This window comes from Papilio xuthus, unplaced genomic scaffold, assembly GCF_000836235.2.
Source record: "Papilio xuthus unplaced genomic scaffold, Pxut_1.1 DF827756.1, whole genome shotgun sequence".
NCBI lineage: Eukaryota > Metazoa > Arthropoda > Insecta > Lepidoptera > Papilionidae > Papilio > Papilio xuthus.
In genome coordinates this window covers 6,236,266-6,257,929 of record NW_013530893.1, presented here as the reverse complement: position 1 = coordinate 6,257,929, position 21,664 = coordinate 6,236,266, and the positions used below count along the sequence as shown (strand labels likewise).

The following is a 21,664-nucleotide window of genomic DNA, read 5'->3' as shown; positions in this document are numbered from 1 at the left end:
TTGGCATAATAATTTTAATAGCCTCGAGAACACATGGGCTACTAATTAAGTTTTATTTTCAATTTCGCGCGGACGGAGTGGCGGGCGACAGCTAGTAATAAAATACGATACGAAGTCGAAAATTAAGACACATTGAATGTCAATGGCGTTTTTAGTAGTTATAGCTAATCTAGTCCTGATAGAACTAGTAGTTACATATCAATTTATTTTAAGGTAATTGATTTGAAACAAGTTATTTTTATTTGTTTATCTTAAACAGTTTAGATGATTTTTTTACCAAATTACCAAGATAAACATGACTGCGCCTGACACGCTAGTTAACTCGCAGTGCCCGCCTTCATACGACTAAAGTGATTCGCACAAACAATATTCTTCATGTTCGTATAATTTAGTTGTTTGACTGTGTTACATATTTTTACTAAACTAACTTGAAACTGTATTTCGCGAAATACCATCTGATTTAATTGTTGCGTTGCACCGAATTTGAAACGAGGACATAACTCGACACTTTAAACCAGTGGTTCGAAAACTTATTTTGTCTACTGCCCACTTTGAGAATAAATATATTTTTAGCGCCCCCATATTTTCACATATTTAAAAACCACTATAACTTCAAATTAAATTAATAAATTATTGTGAGCTATATATGTATATTAACGGAGAATTCTAAACGAAACTTTTACTATAACCCGCAACTCGAGACCTGCGGCGCCAACAAGGGGGCGTCATCGCCCACTTTGGGAAAGACTTTAAACCATAATACGATAGATTATTTTATGGTTGAAAGTGTGATTACGAAGGTTACAAGGAATATTTCGTATTCTTTAGACCATAAGATATTAGTAAACGTCAATATGGGTGTAGAAAAATGAGCACGTAATTTAATATCAATTCCTAATCACTATCAACTCCTCTGAGTTAAAAGTACAAATGCTTGAGATTGTTTTTCCATAAATGCTGCTTCAGCGAACATTTTTAGTGTTACATTATATCCAAAACAATAAAGGATCGTTTCATTAAATTCGTCGTAGGTAAGCGGCACGTGTAACTTTCACTCTGCGCCTCAGTGCGACAATCTCGACTCGCTTACGCAATGCCATGCTCTTGCTGGTTATCTAATAACAACATTATTCGCCACAAACAAATTGCAAGCTCTACTTCAAACCATAAACTAATTCGATATACTTTATCTGTAAATAATCTACAGACTTAAACAAAATAAATCCTTATTCCTTGCGTTTACGTTTCTTTAGAAAACACGAAACAAAATTGCCTAATACCGATGACAAGAATGATCTGTTGTTCAAGAAGTTGCAAAATATTTGGTGTAGAGTCGCATTGTGGTGCTATACTATTGGTGCCAAGTGGTCATTGAAAGATGCTTATTGACGATGAAGAGCATGTTGAAACTGTCTTGCGGCATATTGACATAATGGTGATAATTTTAATATGTAATGTCTTTCAGATATACAATTAGAGGGAATATAGAGTTGAATTTACTATCTGTGGGAGAAGCGCGAATAATTGTGACAAGCGCAATCGTAACGTCGCGTCGTATCATCGACAAAAGTTGTATAAAGGTTTGTGCAGCGCACCCTATCGGGATCGGACATACTTGAGGATGACGATACGAAGGCGCTTGTCGAAAATATTCGTGCTACACCCACTGCTTATACCACTTGGAATAAATGGGTTTAAAGGTAAATCCGATTTAGATTCTTATCTCCCAATGTTACTAGTTACTGCAAAAACTGGTAACTTTTGTATATGCTAAAAAAATGCAGGCAATCTTTAATATTATAAATACGAATGTTTTGGACGAATGGATGGTTATTTATTTGAAGGTATCTCCAGAACAACTTCGAGGATCTCTCTGAAATTTGCCAAAGATGTAGAACATAGTCTGTAAGAACACATAGGCTACTAATTAAGTTTTTTTCTAATTCCGCGCAAACGGAGTCGCGGGCGACAGCTAATAAGGAATAAAGGTTATATATCTTTTAAGGTTAGATATTACGTCGATGTATGCATAATGAACTATCGTAAACAAGAATAGAAGAATACAATATCAATGAATATAATTCAGAGCAAATTTAGAAAGTGTAATCTTTCGTGATTGAAACTGACAACGAGGTCAATAAACGTTGTGATGACGTAACAGAAATCTGTGAAGCTGTGACATCTAATTACAAGGGATCCATACAACGCGAAGACGTAATTACCTGTCAACTAAACTTATGTAATTGATGTATCGCTGGTTTGTGAGACGAAAATCTCTGTATAAAACATCATCGTCCCTGTTATTATCGTTGAAAATAACAGAGACAAGAATATATTTCAAAAGGGGATTTTAATCTTAAAAACACAAGGAATTACATCCCATAAAGTATCAATTACTTAAATAATGGAAATGATTTGGTGCATACTTTTATCTTTTTTTTTTATATCGTAAGGTGGCAAACGAGCGAGCGGTCACCTGAAATCGCTGAAATAGCGAAGCGACCGTAGCCCATAGACATACGCAATTGCATATGCGTTGCCTACCTTTAATCGACGGAGGAGAGGATGCATAGAAAGAAAATATTTTCCCTTTCCATGCATCCTCTCATCCGTAAAGTCCACTTCCACTTCCCATCCTTTCCTTATAAGAAAAAGGATGGGAAGGGAAAGAGGACTAATTTTGGCCTCCGGGACGCACACTCATCAGACGAAACGCGGAATTGCTTCCACTTCACGCGTGTCTTCTGTGTGGTCGTGGTATTTCACCGGGCGAGCCGGGCCGATTCGTGCGAAGATGTTAAAGCGGGCTCTACCACTGTTAAATATATATATATATATATATATATATATATATATTTATAATTAGAACAGATCTAGAAGTGCCAGGTGTAAAAATGTATCCTAGAATCAGGTTTGGTAACAAAATGCTAGAAGAGCATTCAATCAGAGCTAAAGCAAGTTTTATTAATGAAATCATATCTAAAGATAAATGTATTTTTATTCGGAAATAATTTTCCCCATCCCTAGTTTATTGAACAATATGTTATCATTTCATTTTACTTTTAATTTTGTAATAGAATGTTTAAATTTAAATTATTTTGCAACGATCAATATTTTGTCAATATACAATCGTGATATTATTATGAAAATAGTTAGGAAATAATAAATTCATAAAAATCTAAGTGATAAAAAACTGAGATGACGTGACGCAAAACTGACAATTTATATGATTGCGACAAAATGTAAAAACCAACAATAACCTCAAACAATATCTTTTATCATGCAAATATTTCACGACATAGCCATAAAGGCTATATAAATGTATTTTAAGAACCATTTCGACGAATGAGTTTTTTAACGTAATCCTTACATAATCTTTGACATGCAACAGATATCAAAATGGCAGCGGAAAAGCGCGGGAAACAGACGTGTGAACTTTTTGAACTAACTCATAAAAACCAAAAATGCTAGTCACATAATTTTGCATGCCGGTTGACCTAGTACACGATTGTCACGTAATTTTATACAATATAGCTAGATATTTTTATATGTTGTTTTCGTAAATATAGAGAAATACGCCTTAGATTTTTTTTGCACAGAAGAATAACTAGAGAATTAAATGAAATTGCGACATGGCTGCCATTGCAATGGTCGAAAATTGGTGTAATTTACCAGTTTTAGTACCTTATTTCAATTGTTTCACAATTAACGCAGGCAAAGTCTTTGTTTCTGGTGTTAGTTTGAAGAAATTATATTAACTTGACCTATATGACAATGTATTGAAGCTGTGAACGCTAAACCGAAACGGTATCACGTATTCATAAATATCCAGTTTAACAACCATTACAATAAACCATTCTACCACTGAAGATAGTGAACAAATTAACTTGACCCGGTTATCTGTTTATGGGATCGTATATCTAAGAGTCACGATCCTAGACCACGCGGGTCAAGGTTGATCGGCGCTGAGAAAACGCTCCATTGGGAAACTCTAACATAAATAAACAAAACGCAATATCTTTCGGAACAAGCTCATGGCATTTCAAGATCATTTAAAAAGCTGATTTACAACTATGGCCTACAACGATACGATTGTAATAGAAAATATGCCTTCTTACCGTGTGAATAGACCAGTATTAGTGAGACCATACTTGGTCTCACCGGCGCGGATGTAGATCTTGCAAGCGTCGTGCTGGCGGCAGCAGGTGTCGGTGAAGAAGAACAGGCCCAGCTCACCGGAGCGCGCCGCTGCTGAGTGACCGTCACCACACCACACCGTACCTGAACAACAACAACATGAACATTTAGTTCTTAGTTGTTTTGTTTTAGGTGAAAATTAAAAATAATTTTCTAACTCCAATTACCTGGGTATATCGCTTGAACTCTATCTTTGAAGGCATCTACAACAGAATTGGCAACATTTGCGACACTGGTCACTCCAGATGCCAAGCTACTGACAAATCCTCGGTCACTATCCAACGAACCGATGTCTCGGACACCCGCCATTAGCTGGCTGAAAGGCCTGCTGATACCCGAAGAAATAGTCTTCAGAATTCCACGACCAAATTGTCCTATAACGATAATACAACATAAATTAAAAACGAGTCTTAATATTTGTAAACTAAAGTCTCTATTCACGTAACTTACAGAATATTTTAAATCAGACAACATAGTTCTCAAATAAAAAAAAATGTTCAATATCAAGCTTACCCAATCCACCATTTTCTTCTCTACTTCTTAACTTTTCAGCTTCCAAAGCCTCACTTTGCTTCTGCATTCGTTTATAAATATCGTAAATCCAATTTGGGACCACTCTTTCAGCGACCGTCTCTACAACGCTCTCCACAACGCTGCCAGCGAAGCCAAATATCACTGAAAGAGCGTCTGTTTTTGGTGCAATTGTAGGAACAATATCTTTGGAATCGTAATAATCTTCTGGAACATCCTTTTCCTCTTCTTCTTCTGTATCTAATTCAGTGAATATTGGTACCTCCTCTTCATTAGACCCAGTAGTTTCACTAGATTCAGTAGTTTCATCTAATCGATTTATAGATTCGATGGTAGTTGAAGTATTAATAATCTCGTGTTCAGTTGTAAATGTCGTAACGTCTACTTTATCTGTAGAGTTATTTTCTTTTCGAACTTCGAACTCGAGTTTTGTATTATTATTTCTGATCGTCTCAGCTGCTACAACATCTAGTAGTGTTGCACTTTCATTATTTGAATGAGTTGTGAACTCTATGCTTAGTGTTGTATGATTTGTTTCATTGTCAATAAACTTTGTCGTAACATCATTATGTTCAGTTGTCGGAGTGTAATCTTCAGATGGTTGCGTTGAAACTGGTAATGTAACAGTTTGATGAATATCAAACTCTGGTAATATTGTTTTCGTTGTTGATAGTGGTATTACTGTTAAATCCGTATCAGTCGTACTTTCTACTACACTTAGTAATATATTTTCAGTAGTACTAACTAATTCTAGTGGTATAACACTAAATTCTGATAACTCTGTTGATTCTTCTACAGATTTTGTTGCTTGAGTAATATTTGTTACTTTATCTGTTTGATTTTGGTTTAATTCTTTATCTCTATTAATAAGCTTATCTTTTACAATAGTATATCTATATGAATCTCTTTGTTTACTATCTATATTGTTCCATGATGTTGTGTCATAATTTTTATTTAACTTAATTGAATATTCATCATCAAAATCTATGATATTATTATCGAAATCTTCTTGCTTTTTGTCGTTTCTTTTGAATGGAACATCAAACGCTCTCGGGCTTGTTAATGTTGGTGTAACTAAACATAAAATAAATATGGCACTGTTAACGAAATTCTTCATTTTTCTACGCACAGGATGGTACATTATCTGTCGACCATCTGAAACAAAAAACCTTATTATTATTGACATTTTTTTTCGCATGATTAAAGTTGCACTTTCTTGGATTTTACTGCAAACATAACACTTAAGTAATATTTGTTTTTATACTATACATTTTATCCATTCATTTTTAACACAATTGTCACAATAGTTGTAGAAACAAGCAAACTAGTAAGCACACATTGCTCCATACAAAGCCTTCGCTGTAAGGTCAGCAAACAAATGGGATTGTTTAAAATATTTAATGAAACGTCAATTGCGATTTAAAATAAATCATATATCATTTTAATTTGCTTCTTTTTATATAATGCATAATACCATCCACCTTTTAAATCATTCACTCGTCAAAAATTAACTAGTAAATATCGTAGTCTAGATTTTATCAGTACTTATTTTTGTTAAAATACACTTATAATAAACATCTTATACATATAAATAAACCCGAACAAAAAATAAGACATCACGGAAAACTACATTGTTTAAAAATAAACGAGACATATTTTTCCATGCCCACATTCATTTCATACTTATATACAATTTATTAAATGAATTCTACGTAATAAACATTGGACGAATTAAACAGGTATGTTTTGTGTAAAATGATTTGTTTGTTGACATTATAGAGGCTATACAAATTGCTTTTATGAATTAAAGGCCCGTGGAGTTTGTAAAATCAAATTAAATATTACCAACTATTATTCATTTTATCATTTTATATTAATTTAATAAACACGTAAACACACACTTTTTGTTATATAGAATGTCATCAATTATAGCGTATTTTTATGACGTACCGCAGTACACATTTATCGGATGAATTAACTGGATAAAAGTTATCTGCAAGAAAGGGACAACAATTGCAAGCCAATACAAGTAAAGATGGAAGGTTGCCATAGTAACGTAAATATCAACCAATGGGAAAGACCTTCGTCGTCATTTGAGCATTTGAATTTTGACATTTAAAAGTTTTACGCAATGTTAACAATAAAACAAAGTTTTTCTGTAGAACATAAATGAATGATATTTCAAGCGGGATGAAGCCTGACTATGATTATTAATAGTAATGACTATACAATATAATAACGTCGATCACACGCTGCATTTTGTAACAAAAATCAATATTGTAGTAATATAAGCGAGATAAATTTATACACGCATTCGATTTACTGCGCAATTCCCGCTCACTTTGCGCTGCACTGCATCTAACAAAGATTAACTACGCAGACAGACACGCGTACTTTGTAGCCTACACCTTTAGTTTTTATTAATTAAAACTTAAACTAGAAGTACACAAAAAGGGACACAATTTGATGCATTAGTATGTATAAGTAAAGAGTTTGAACGACTTTTGTAACACATTTTTGTTTAAAAGAACGTCACGTTATAACAGTTATATTTTTTTCTGTACATAAAATAATCTATTCTCATTGCAACAGTTAAATTAAAAAAAAAGGTTACATTCAAGATTAAGATCATAAATCTAATCAACTATCCAAAAGAAATCAAAAGGCCAAGTTTTTCATTCAATCAGATAATTCACATAATGATGCATGTATTTTATAATCTTTTGTATATTAAACAAAGCGGAGCGCAAAATTCACTTCTCATTAATTAGTTGCACAACGCAAGGATTCCATTTAAATGTAACAAAATAAATACGTCACATTCTGTCGTGACGTATCTTATAATATTTATAATCTATGACATCCATTTTATGATTCCCTATTTTAATATAGTGAGTGTAAAGATTTCTCACGCTCTAATAAATGTTGTATTACAACTTTAAACGTATTGTTTGTTCTTAGCTATGCAGAGAAACTTTGTGACTAATCGTGGATTTCTAAGATCAAAATCCCAATTAAAATAAACATTGTTATCTCTATTTTGTCAAAGATTATATGTTTTTACAGATATTCTCGTAAACCAACGGCAAAACTGATAAACCTTTAACTTATGCCAAACACCCAATGAAGTTTTTGGCTAACTTTTTTTCATTATATTTATTTTATACGAAAATATTCCCGACAGTGTGGAAGTACACTTTTTTAAAGTAAAAAGTCACGCTTGCACGATTTCTAGAAATTTACGTAATTACGATTAACCGAAGGAGTATCACATAACCAAATTGTTACTCAATCGATGTTATCTCTAAATATATACTTGCTTCAATTAACCAAGTAACCAAACACGCCTGAGACATTTTAAAAAAAATAGCTGTAGCCTGCGACTCCGTCCGCGCGGGATTTAAACAAAACTTAATAAGTAGCCTATGTGTTCTTCCAAAGTATGTTCTACATCTATGCCAAATTTCATCAAGATCCGTTGAGCGGTTCCATCCATCCATCCGTCCAAACTATCGCATTTATATTAGTAAGAAGTAATATAATTTAAAGGTGTGATAAAATGTCTCTACTTCATAATAACATTTTCACAATAGCTACAATCAATTGGTAATTTTACATTTAATAAAAATTGTTCATTAGCTCACTAATTTAAGTAAATAAAGCCTTTAAGCGAATTAATTATTTGTTTACATAAATATTCACATCCTAAAGGTTGATTTAAAGTTTTAACTTGTACAAAACCTAATAAGGTGATATACTTTTAATCAAAATACTTCAAGTTAAAGAAGTTTATAAAAGGAATAAACAAGTTTAGTACAAATCAGGGGTCATCAACATTTTATATCAACTACGAATATAAAATAAATAGTTACCTTGAATATATATTCAATTATAAGGTCAATAAACAAATAAATAAATAAGAAAAATGTAAAGCACTTTAGTTACTAAAAATTTTATTTTCGTCCGTTTTACGACTACACTATAGATAAGGCATAAACAAAAAGTTTCGTGACCGTGGATTTGGAAAATGAGCGAAATTTTCGAAAATAGAATGAGAAGGATATTTCAGTATAGATCTTACGAAAGTGGAACGTTTAAATAAAAACTGTTATAAAAAGGTTGGTCACCTCTGGAATAGTTTTACAAACCTGTTCATGGTAAATAAGTGAGCGGTGAATTCTTGCATTCGCCGGAGCTACCTAAGGGCACTAATCTAGGTCCCGATTTATTTATCGTAGTCAGTAATGACATGCCGAGAAAATACAGATTATTTTTAAAGGCAAAGAATACCAAGTTTACCATAAAATAAAGGAGCTAGTACTTAACACAAAAAATTGATTGATTACATCAAAATATGTATCTGGCTGTACGTTATGCTTGTGTAATTTATTTAAAAAAATATCAGTCAATCGAACCTTTTTACTTCAAAATCGGACAAGATATTTACGTTATGAAAAATAAGTACGATATTAAATTACTTTATTAGATTATAAGGATTTGTTCGTCAAAAAAAAAATCTAGAGATTTTATTGAACAAAAAAAATTTAACGATATTGTCAGCGCTGAGCTGAAAGCAATAGACAAAACATTGCTAAATGTTGGTTACGTTTGATTGACTTTGATGGAGAACATACAGATATATATAACGACAAGAAATTATATAAAAGTATAATACTTTAAATACATAGATATACGACCACAAGATATTATATATATACTACTAAGATTTATATATTTCAAATTATTAAATAAAATAACAAAAAAAAATTAAAAAACAAAACAATTACAAAATATGTAGAATCCACAAAATAATATTGTTATTATCAACAGTAATAATATTGTATAGCATCGCATAACTTGCTATTAACAAATATAATTTTATTATTAACAACGTTATAAAATAACAAACAGAGAATGTTCCCGTATGTTCTGTAGATATTGTAACAATAACCTTCTGATCGGCTTTTACTTTTGCTGGCTGTCTGACGTTTACTGAAATATTTACAAGCGAAAATATTAACGCAAAAAAAAATTGTATTCATCAAAATTTCCGTATCCTAACATGTCTAGGTCATTACCAACCGCAAATGGATGGTTAATTGACTTATGTAAGTTAACAGTTAAGTACTCGGTTAAGTTATCAATTAACGAATGTTCCCAGAGGTGTGGACTTTGTGGCTTTATTTACGTTAAGTCGCTAACTACATGACTGATTCAAAACAAAAAGTTAAAAAATAGTAATCGAAAACTTTGTGTGTTGTTAAATTAGGTTTTTAAATAATGATATTGTTCTGTATATCTGTATTAATTCAATTTAAAGTTAAATTATATTATTAGCTGTAATAAAATTTATAAGTTTAAATCCCCAGTATTTTTATTATCAACTTCTGTCCTTATTCCTGCATTCCGGGAAGAAAGACGGCATTTACTATATTATGGAAGAAAAAGCAACGTCCTTATATTACTAATATTAAAAATGTGAATGTTTTGATGAATTGATGGATGTTTGTTACAAGGTATCTCCAAAACGGCTGCATAAATCTTAATAAAATTTTACATAGATGTATAACATAGTCTGGAAGAACACAGATACTAAAGTTTTTTTTTCCGCGCGTACGAAATAACTGTCAACATTTACATTTTAATATAACCTCAACTAAATTTATATTGCGTAAAACATTTATTAAATGCAATTTAACAGATTGTGCAATTTAAGTTAATTGTTAGTTAATTAATACTCGTAAATAGTAGTTACACAACTCTAAGGTATTTGACATTGAACCGGTAAATTAAATAATTGATGACTATTGAAAACAATTAAATTTAAAAAGATTCTCACGGCTTGTAATCATATTTTGTAAGACAAGCAGTGGTATGAATTCCTCGTCAAAAGTATAGATTAGAGAATTCTAAACTTCAAATACAAAAGTGAAGAGATATATTGGTATACTAGGTAGAGGTAGGCATAGGAAGAGGTTAATGGATCACTTGTAAGGTGTAATGCTTAAGAAAGAAGTGACGACTGAAATGATGGAAGAAAAATCGATTTGGTGGACGAAAACTAGTACGCAGACCTTACGTGAGTCGGAGAAGAATTGGAAGATGATGATATAGAGAGAACTCTTTCTGATAGTATTTTAAAATAACTTTTATTATAAAAATACAGCAACAGTGGTTCAATACACTCTCCGTACTCATAACAATCATTGTAGTATCTTATTAAAATTTGGAATAGTGGTAGAACATAATCTAGAAGAATACATAGGCTACTAATTAAGTTTTTTTTTAATTCCCCGCGGACTGAGTCAACAAAAAACTTTGTGTATGGTACATGTAAATCAAACTTATAAAATAAGTCAACGTAAAACAGTTGAAACTAGCAAATGCCGTATTTTCTTAGAAAGTTAATATAAATAGCAATTTGTTATGTTTGATACATCATACAAGTTGGAGTTTATTTGATTAACATCGTAACATCAAGCTGCTACCCTCGACCTACTGCGAGCTTTTTAACCTATCTTAGTTACGTAAATATGGATTGTAAGCAATTTTCTTTCCCCATATGTCATGTCGACACTCATTTATAATTTATCGGACACCTTTACACCCTACGAATACATTAAAGCATATAACGGATTTAAATAACAGACATATTCAATTAACAAAATCTTCATTGGTGTTGAAAGAAAAGACTAAAATGTATTTAGTTTCAACGTCATTTTGGTTCCAAAAACAAAGATTTATAATGCGACAAGTCTTGGCAGAAAACCTACAAACCTATAAGCATTTAAAAATTATAAAGAATAAAACAGGACAAGCTTGGTAACACTGTTTTGACATTAACAGGGGCGGCGTTAGTGAGCTGTCATAATTTAATTTTAGTTATGACCACTGGGTCAAATAATTTTGTTTATAAACGCTCTCAAAGTAAAGTAACGAAACTGACATCCCTCAGTGTTTGGATAATGCATTAATGTTTACTAATACTTCACATTGAGATATATTTCAAAGTTTAATATCATATATCAAGCTAGTGTTACTATATTTTGTAACGACAAAGTGGTGAGAGCATTGGGCGCGGTTTCAACAGCATTTCTTAATTCATATGTTTCTGTTGCGTGTCGGCTGTCGGCTGTCCGCTGTCAGCTCGGCCATGACATTCCGCCGAATGTCCGAGTCATCGTATTGCGTGCTCGAGTTATTGCCTTACACACTGATAAGAATTCTATATATCTTTTTATTTACTAATATTATTTATGCAACAATTCAGATGTATGACTTTGGCAAAGCGACACACGCTTAGAGCTCAACTAATTGTATTTCATATTAACAACAATATAGCCTTTGTTACAGGATAACATACTAGTAATATACGATTTATTATAACCGGTTGAGTTGTGTCGTTATTTATCTTGCACATATATAAAACTAGCTGTCGCCCGCGACTCCGTTATAACGAAACTTAATATCTAAGAGATAAATTAAATAAAAAGCATCTCTTCAAGGCATAAATTAGAAGAAAAAAATGCATCCTATGTCAGTCTCGCGTGGCTCTAAGCTACCTCCTCACCAATTTTCAGGCATATCGGTAAAGTCGTTCTTGAGTTATAAATAGTGTAACTAACACGACTTTCTTTTGTATATATACACTCACATCTTTATAGTATTTTGTATGAGATAAAAAAACTTAGTAATCTTATTGTTTATTATTACTTAGTACTTATATTATTAAATGAGGATTTAAGGTCTATTCTATTAGAAAATATTATATGAATAAAAGTACTCAAACATTTCATGATTCTTGTAAAGTTTTTATGGAATATAAGCGAGATTTATTATAACAGCGGACCGAGTCATAACAAAACACTAATTAAATACTTACGTTACTTCAATATTATTTAAATAACGATAATACTTAATATTTCTTTTAATAAGATCTGAACTAAATTATTGAAATATGAAACAAACCTGATGATTAATATTTCACAGAAAATAAACAAAAATTAAATGAAAACAAACTCATAAACAACACAAACACAGTCAACAAAAAATATTAATTGCTTGGAATAAAAAAACGATGTAAAAAAAAACACTTGTCGAAAACAAAACCGAAAAATAATTCGCGTACAAAGGAATTGCGGTTTGCGGTTGACGGGCAGCTTTGGCGCCAAAACGCGGTGAAATGTCAAACTTGAGCGGGAACGTAAGGTCGTGGTAAATGGCTATATGGCGGGGCGAAGCCGCTACAGCTTAGAAACATAAGTTAATATGAATGTTTGTTAATAATATAATTATTAGCAACATTATTAACAACACAAGCCTAGTCGATATAAAAAAATCAAAATCTTATTTTTTCTACCCAGAAAACAATAACAAAAGGTAAAGAAAACAAGAGTTATAACTAATATAGGTATAAAATAATAAAAACTTCTATAAAAAATATAAAACCTACCCTACAACCAAAGACAAAACATTTTGTTGACAAAAGGTTAAAATATCGAAAGAAAAAAACACTAAAAACCAGAGCAAAATAACTAGTTCATCAAATCATAATGTACTTTACATTTTATTAAACAACGAAGGCCGTAAAACAAGTAGACCGTAGTTTGTGACGTGCGTCTAAACAAGGTCCAAACGAATGATCCGGAAGGAATTTATCTGTGGTTACTTTACTTATGAAACAAATTATAGCTGTAGACACTTTATAAATTATTTCGAATACGAAAGGGTACGAAGGACAATAAGTAATTAAACGATACAAGAGAGCAGCAAAGCAAACGGAAGGAGGCGACGATGCAGAACGCTGCAACCTCCTTGCACAACCGACACTTTGTAATTAATGTATAGATGCAGCTAGATAACATAAATAATTAGACTACACTGTAAGAGTTTTAACTCTATAATACTTTAACATAACTAAGTTACACATGTTGTATAATTTGGTCCTTTGTGGGGTGCATTTTATGAGATCCATTTTAGTTATTTCCTACGCTGCATACATCTAGAATATGGAGAACTGATCGCCAACTTTCGTTAGTCGGAGAGGCACCACAAGAAGAAGATACATCTAGAATTTGTGTCCTCAATTATGTATATTTTTCTTTGTCTCTAATAATTATAAAAGTAACGTTTCCAGCCTTTCCAGTTCCAGTAAGTTGATGTTGATAATAAAACAAAAATTCCGTTAAATATTTTATATAATATTTTAATTTAAATATCGCCTAACAAAACAGCAAACATGACGATAGGAAACACATACGTATTGTAAAACTAATCAGACAGAATCAGAGAATTACTATTTAACATCTCTGTGAGGTTATTGTACGTCATTTGGCAATTATATGATGTATGTGATGAACATATCTTAATATTCAATCATACCTTTATTTATATTTTAATATTTAAATAATAACTTTAACAAATATCATCTTGCTTTGTATTATATATAAATAATAATTAGTACCTTGTAAAATGCTCTTTTTAATTACATTTCAACGTTAAATCATAAATGTTCGTTTAGACAAACCGGAATCTTACCAACAACTTTCGGCAGTCGTTCCAGAGCGAGACAAACTTATGGGGAATGCATACGTTTGTCTCGCTCTGCAAACGCTTGAATCTCAAGACTATTAACGTTGTATTGTCAATCTTCTTCTTCTTCTTCTTCTTCAGAATGAAAGAGATGAGAATATGTATTAACAAAAATGTCATTGCAGTGAAGTTCTACCGTAATATATATTAATGAACAAGTTTGTCGTTAAAATAAAAATAATTAATAGATAAAAACAGAGCTCATTAAATATTGTTCCTTTGCAAAATGCTAACTACGTAAGGTACGAAGGGAATACGTCATTGACATAAGTATCTTCACCTTCGGTATCTTTTGAATCTGAATCTACTTCTGACTTTATCGTCACGTCCAACATATTGCGCGATGTAAATTTTCTTACTTCAGAGTTCGGCAATAATTTATAAAACTGTTTCCTCTTTTCTTCGTCCATTATTTCTTTAGATATAGCACTAACGTCGTTCTTATCAGCTGTAGAGAGAGCTCGATTTTTTGAAGCGCCTCCAGGCGCCGTTGATCGTTCGGTGGATTTAGAAAATATTTTCCTTTCAGTTTTTTTGCTTCCGTCGTCACCTAAATCATAATCGACCCAACCAAATTTTGATTTTTTTGTAGGCTTTCCAACGTATGTTATAATTTTAGGATTATCAAACTTATCGCGAACCATATGATGGAATTTACGAGTTGTCCTCGGCGTTGCTTTTGTTCGTGTTGGAAGTGTTACTTGAATCTCCACGTCACTGTCTCCATTGAGTTTTATTAGATTCGGAGGAAATTCTTCATTATCTGGTTTATTCTCGTTGTTGAATGATTTGAAACTGTCAACATCATTTCGGTCATCATTTGCAATTCCAGGTCCAATTTTTACAGATGTCTCTGTATCGGACTCTGCAATATTGTCTTTGAGAAAATCATATTGTATCATTGGAGTCGTAGTAACAATAGTAGCGGATGTTGATGACATCGATTTTAACTTGGCATTCTTAAGAATATTATTAAAATTAGATAATCTGAAACTATTACTAATTTTCTTAGAAGCATGTAGAAGTTTCTGGAAATCTTCTACTTTATCGTTACCATCATCCGTTGACTTTGAGAATGTAATTTGATTGTCGTCAGAACCAGAGGTATCATTATTATCTTTGTCCAAGCTATCCAATCCATAGATGTTATCTACATACGAAAATGTCTCAGCGGTTGCTTTTTCCGTTGGCCACGGATATGTTCTTGTTGTAGAAGCATCAAGAACTTTTTTCTTAATTGGTTTTATGTCAGGAGCATGTTTAATTGCATCTATTAATAAATCAATGCCATCATTCACTGAAATATAAAACACAAATATTACTATGCATCGTATAGATAGGGAATTGAGGATACAGATTAGAGTAAAAAGCTAAATAATTTGAGACATTATTAGCTAAATCCCCCGGCGCCCCCGTTACCAAGCCAAGCGTCAGACCGATCAGTGAGGGGACACAAACGTTGACACTTCAACAAGGCTAGTGTTACGCCGATACACCGGCGCATTGTCGGATTTTATTCCTAACAGTAACAAGATACGATAAGATGTATATCATACCAGGAGTAGCATCCAGTGGGTAGTTTTGTTTAAGTAAATATTCCATTATTGTTAATAAATACTCGATTGCGTCATCGTCACCAACTGCACTCCTCTTTCTTCTGTTTGTTGTTGCAGAACTTAATTTTTTAGCTAAATTTTTCAGCTTTCTCAGATTATTAATAATATTCTTCGTAAATGTATCGATAGCAAGGCTTGTAGAGAAATCACTATCGTCAATTTTTTCTGGTTTCTTCAATTTCCTTTTCTTTTCAGTGTGAGTTAAATTGGATTCTAATTTTGTTAGCATATTATAAACTTTTTTTATGAACGTATTTTGTAATACATTGTAATCCACTAAAACTTTTTTAATCTTTTTAAACCGTTGTTCAGCAATTGCTATTTTAGAATTAGATTTACCAACTTCATTTGTCTTTGTGCAGCGCAAAGGTCTTTGTGGTAACCTTTGTTTATTATTTGTCATATTTTTCTTATCAGTCAAAATGTAAATGATATCTTGTAGAATATACGAGAACTTTCCAATGGATTTGATGAAAGTTTTAATGCTATCCTTGATATAATACAGTTGAAGTTGTCTTTCCTTCAGTTTGTTATGTGTGCCGTTTTTGCTACAATTATTACTCATAATTGGCTTAAAGTTTAAGTCGACAGCTTCGATTTTATTATTTATCATTTGTTGCAAAAGTTTTTTTATTATTTTAATAGTTTCCATGACCTTGTACATTTCACCATTTAACTCATTTATCTTTATTTGCAATTTAATTTCGTCTCTAGGATAAATTTTGCAAGTTACGTTTTTGACACAAAATGTTTCTACTAAACTATTTTTATCAAATAATTTTAATTTGTCGTTGTTTGTATAAAAGCCATTTTTACTTTTGAAAAATATATTATTAAAAAGACTCCTTAGATTGCCAATGAAATCAAAATTTGATCCGATATTTCTATTTTTTGATATATTTCTTGGTTGTTTTTTAAAAACATGCTGTAAAATTCCTTTACTATTAAGCATATTATTTATTAAAGTCAAATCTTCAGTTTCACTGGATTCTTTAGTTCCTCCCTTCTCTTTGTCGAGACCGAAATCATCAAAACGAATTTTATTATTGTCTCTTTGCAGATTCATTTGATTATAATCCAATGTGTTGTTAATATTTTCTGAAGTAGTGAGATATTTTATATCTGTTATATTTATGGTTTTGAATTTTTGTTTCTTGTCTTTCACATCGTGCCATATTGATAAATTTACTTCATTAGTACTAGAACATAAATTTGTTCCAGTTAAGTTTTGCGATGTTTTCTTTAGAAGTTGAATAGTTTTGTTTCCATAAGTGTAATTGTAACTTAGATGTTTTATTTTAATTCCATCATTATTTGCTAAATCGTAGTTTCCTTCTGTAACTACATTATATTTGTAATATTCGTATTCATTTAATTTTATTGGCTTCTCATTTAATACTTTTTCTTTTGGTGATTTTAAAGTATTATTGTAATCTATTATAATTGTCGTTGTCGTAAAATTAGCTGAAATAAATTTAGTCACACAATAAGTCTTAAAAATTAAGTAGCTATTACGACATTCAGAATATTTGAAAAAGACTTTAAAATAAGACAATTACCTTGGTTTACAGTATTTCTTCTTATTCTTTTCTTCCTAAGTTCTTCCTTTGTTATTTTATTGAGTGACAACTTTTTTCTAAATCTTTTAGGACTAGATTTCTTATACATATGTGGACTTACGTAAGTTGTTTGATGTTGATAGTTATTTTTAGTGTCGTGTTGCGGCATTGATCGTTTATGAATCACCTTATGTTTTGTTGAATTTGTGAAATTTCTCTCTGTCTTATTAATTATTTTCTGAACTGCAGCCATCGCTCTCTGAACTACTTTGTGATTTAATCTGGCATTAACGTTGTTTTCATTTATAATCTTTTTAATTCTAACACCTTGTATGTCTTTAGACTTTCGTTCTACTAGATCCTTCTGGAATACAACTACATTGTCGTCGTGTTTTGCTGAATATGGATATTGATATGTTGTTGAAAAGTCTTGACGCCACGACTTCACGTTATTATGATTTACGTTCATTTTTCTCGCTAGTCTGTGCATTTTAGTAGAATTTATTTTATTTTGATTGTCCAAATTGGAATGTATCTCCACTGGTGTTCGTTTGATCGTGTTATTATTGTTTTGATAATGTTTCTTCAGTTTTCCTGTAAGTAAATTATGTTATTGCATTTTTTTAATGAAATTGATGCAACTCACATATTAATTTTTTAATCGATAGGTAATTAAAGAACTTAAAGTTTACTTACTATCGGAGCAGAAACTCAAAATGTGACAGTTCCAGAGGCCGGATCTCTCGCAATCGCATACCGTGCAGCCGAGACACCAATCATCTGAAATCAATAGACACCGCCATCTCTTTCGTAGACAATTAAACTATAATCACAAGATAAAGTGTACAGCATTGCCATAAAAGAGTTTCCTTCCTCATATTGATGAGGGATTTCTACAGAGAGTCTGTTCGTGAAAGAGTGAAAATTCGGTATTGTGTATATGTGCGGTAAAATTTTAGTTGGTCCTTCGTAAGCCGGAACTCACCAGGCGGACAGTCATCACTGAGTGTGGTGCCGAGTGGCTTACAGCTGTGCGAAGTCTTCTTACTGAAAACTAAACATAATGCACTGCAACACAAATATGTACTGACATTGTCGATCAATTGTCGAGTTAAATTTATTGATTGTTTTGCTTAATTTACGACAAAAATGTTTTGTGACAATTTAATAAGGAAAAGCAAGTTTTCTCACAGTTTTTTACAGCATATTTTACCCCAACATTTGCATCTGGACTTCTCCTATTTCTTCCGGTGCTGTAAATATAAATATTTAGTTAGTATTTTGTTTTACAAAAATTTCTTTTATCCAAATACCTCGGTATTCAGGGGTTGCAAAGAATATTTAGAAAGACCAGTGTCGACTGAAAACATCAATAGCTAACAAAGGAAGTTATTCATTGTCTACAGTACTGTCTTCAAACAGGAAAGGCATAGCTGAACAAACAAATGCCGGTAGTTTGCAAATTACTTGTATCAGTTATCAATCAACATTCTTCCTTACGAAAATTGATCAATTCACAAATATGTGAATTCATAAAACAATAGCTATAATAAATACTAAAAAAACAAAAACCAAGAAACCTTTTATCCATTCTTATATACATCTTCGTATGACATTGAGATTTTGGTCTAAGCCAGCACACAGCAGTATTATTCTTGCAGAAACAAAGACGACAGACGCCGTCCACTTCGTTTGAAGACATATCCTCTTTGTAGTAATATCCATCGTCAGGGCATTTGTCCGTAACATTGACTGAGTATGTCGCATCTGTTTGAAAATCTGTGAAAATAAAATCAACAGATCAAAACAAATTGAATGAAAAGCTTTTATTTTTGAATCGCAGGTTTTTTAATAAATAAAGAATATCAGCCTACCTTAACATAATACATTCTTTAATTTACATTCCCAACAACATTAAAAAACAAATTAGGGAGACGGGGGTAGATATATGGATGTGACATAAAGATCTCATATCCTAAAGATCGAGGGGAAGATCATGAAATAGAGCTGTAGTTGAGAAGAGAAAGAAAGAGGAGTAACTCACCATGAGCGATCACGTTATGCAAGAGTAGCAGGAGCAACAGCATTCTCTGGAGGCGGTCGGCGACGCATTACGCGACGCGAAACAATGCCGCCAACATCACACGGCACTTGTTTGTAAACATCTCCGTAATACACATTCCATGCACAGAGTTGGATCTAGAACATCAAAATTTCTATTAAATTTTATAATCACATATCAAATTTGAACAAAACAAGCACTAGCCAGCTATAGAATCAACATGCATAAAGTAGGAAATTACGTTTTTAATTTATGAAAACGGATAATTAAAATTTTAGATTTTATAGAAATATTCTATTAATCATAATAGACCCAAAAATGGATCCTTGAAGAACATCCAAGAGAAAAAGTTATATACGACATAAATATATACAGTAATGTGTTACATTAGGACAACAACTAAATAAATTTAGAAGACCACATATTTTTAATTCTCCAATGTCTAGTTTAGTAAGTCTCCAAAACATACCTTACAGTTTAATCCATCGAATGCTTTAAAGAAGTCATTATTTAATGACTTAGTATTTACTAAAGAGCTAGTGTTTCTTACATATTGATTTTATCAGGTTCCTTTATCCATTATTTTCAGTAGGCCTATATCTAGATTTATCGTCGTCCCAAGTCCGTTCCATTTAAAAAGTTACGTTTGCATAAACACACCTAGTTGTTGCGAAATACGATCTCCCATTGTTGTCGCGTCACGTCGTCGCAATGTACCGTCTGGTGTTCTTCCTGCTGGTGACCATACAAGGTAAGACTTCCTTTGCTATCCGTAACCTCACCTGTAGCGTAGACCTCAGTCGTGAACTGTGACGTCACACGATCGTATCCGACACGTGACTATGTTTTGATACTGACTTCAAAATAAGGATATTTTTCTTCGCACCTTAAACAATTTGCTTAGTACACGAGATTTTACTGATTTCAAATCATAAATAGCGGCTTATATATTTTGGTAATACGTAATATAGCGTTATGGTGAAATAAGTCATCTTTTAATATAGCACTTTTTAGAAAAATGAGTTAATATTAATTTATAATTTATATTAGTACTAAACAAGCCTAAAGCTTTAGTCTCCCCTTCTTGTTGGAATATTAAAAAACTTTACAAAGAATGCAAAAGTTGGGAACGAACTTGGCCCTGCTCTTTACAATACCTCCTGACTGCTGATTCCTGATTTAACTTCGTTTAATTCTCTTTTTTCTAAAACAAAGAGGAGGCTAATGCTTTAAGTGCTAATGAAGGCCGTTAAATTATAAATTTCTGTAATTTAACCTGATTAACCGATTTTGTTTTTAATTTTGATAAATTTTGATAAGAAATTCGATATATTTCCCTAGAGCACAAGTTAGTTAATTGAGTTTAAAATTAACTATGGTAATATTACATAATCTCTACCCTTTTCCGTTTATGAGATATGATAACATCAAAACTTATGTTCAGCGAAACCATTTGGGCTACAAAATGGCGACGAAATAAATGTGTTTGGTTTTAGTATGTTTGTGAAGTAAATTCCGTAAAATTAAATGTTGATTTCAGAAATAAAAACACAAAATACCGAAGCATTCCGTTATCCAGAAACTGGACCATTGTTCTACCGCAGATCGACTCCGTATCAATGCACAATATGCGACGCTTACGACTGCCTTAAAATGGACGACGCGAAATGTGAATACTACAGGGCGATCAACAGAATGCTGCAAGTTGAGTGTCAAGATAAAGTGGTAACCAATCCCGCGATTAAAGCTGAAGTAGACGAGTTGTTATACGATTTAACTATAAAAGGTTCGTTGATATATTGGCATGGCTAACGCACAATTGTTGTCTTCACCTTCTTCAAATAGATGTTCATGGCTGGATCCACTCTTTTCCGAGAATTAGACAAAAAGATCTAAACATTAATCTTATCATCCAGTAACCAGCCATGATTAGCTTATGGAAATTTTATTTATGTTCCATGTGATTTTCTATCTTGCTCTGAACTTGTAATAAAAAATGAAAAGAAAATATTTTCGTTAGCAAATTGTCTCAGTTGTTATTCTGTTAATTTACGTTTCTCTAAACAAATATTGTATAATAGTATCGTAATATAATTTACACACAGCTT

General features: G+C 32.1%; 3 protein-coding genes across 3 annotated transcripts in view; 1 reads left to right on the top strand and 2 right to left on the bottom strand.

Moving 5' to 3' along the window:
- LOC106116120 (uncharacterized) overlaps positions 1-12,969 on the bottom strand; it is a 14,217-nt gene extending 1,248 nt beyond the window's left edge. Inside the window, exons 1-4 of the mRNA XM_013309859.1 lie at positions 12,697-12,969; positions 4,711-5,883; positions 4,365-4,571; positions 4,119-4,281 (exon numbers count right to left, since the gene is read on the bottom strand). Of these exons, the coding sequence (XP_013165313.1) occupies positions 4,119-4,281; positions 4,365-4,571; positions 4,711-5,869 (1,529 nt within the window). The 5' untranslated portion in view covers positions 5,870-5,883; positions 12,697-12,969. The remainder of the gene's footprint in view (positions 1-4,118; positions 4,282-4,364; positions 4,572-4,710; positions 5,884-12,696) is intronic.
- Positions 12,970-13,907: 938 nt separating this feature from the next.
- Positions 13,908-19,598, bottom strand: LOC106116433 (uncharacterized protein MAL13P1.304). The gene is made up of 8 exons (XM_013310270.1): positions 19,539-19,598; positions 19,075-19,273; positions 18,686-18,747; positions 18,480-18,548; positions 18,191-18,274; positions 17,495-18,088; positions 15,876-17,399; positions 13,908-15,616 (listed from the first exon to the last, which is right to left on the bottom strand). Exons 1-8 carry the CDS (start codon positions 19,579-19,581, stop codon positions 14,553-14,555), a joined length of 3,639 nt encoding a protein of 1,212 aa, XP_013165724.1. The 5' UTR covers positions 19,582-19,598; the 3' UTR covers positions 13,908-14,552.
- Positions 19,599-20,253: 655 nt separating this feature from the next.
- Positions 20,254-21,368, top strand: LOC106116119 (uncharacterized). The gene is made up of 2 exons (XM_013309858.1): positions 20,254-20,307; positions 21,097-21,368. The coding sequence occupies exons 1-2, from the start codon at positions 20,268-20,270 to the stop codon at positions 21,366-21,368; spliced, it is 312 nt and encodes a 103-aa protein (XP_013165312.1). The 5' UTR covers positions 20,254-20,267.
- The last annotated feature ends 296 nt before the right edge of the window (positions 21,369-21,664 follow it).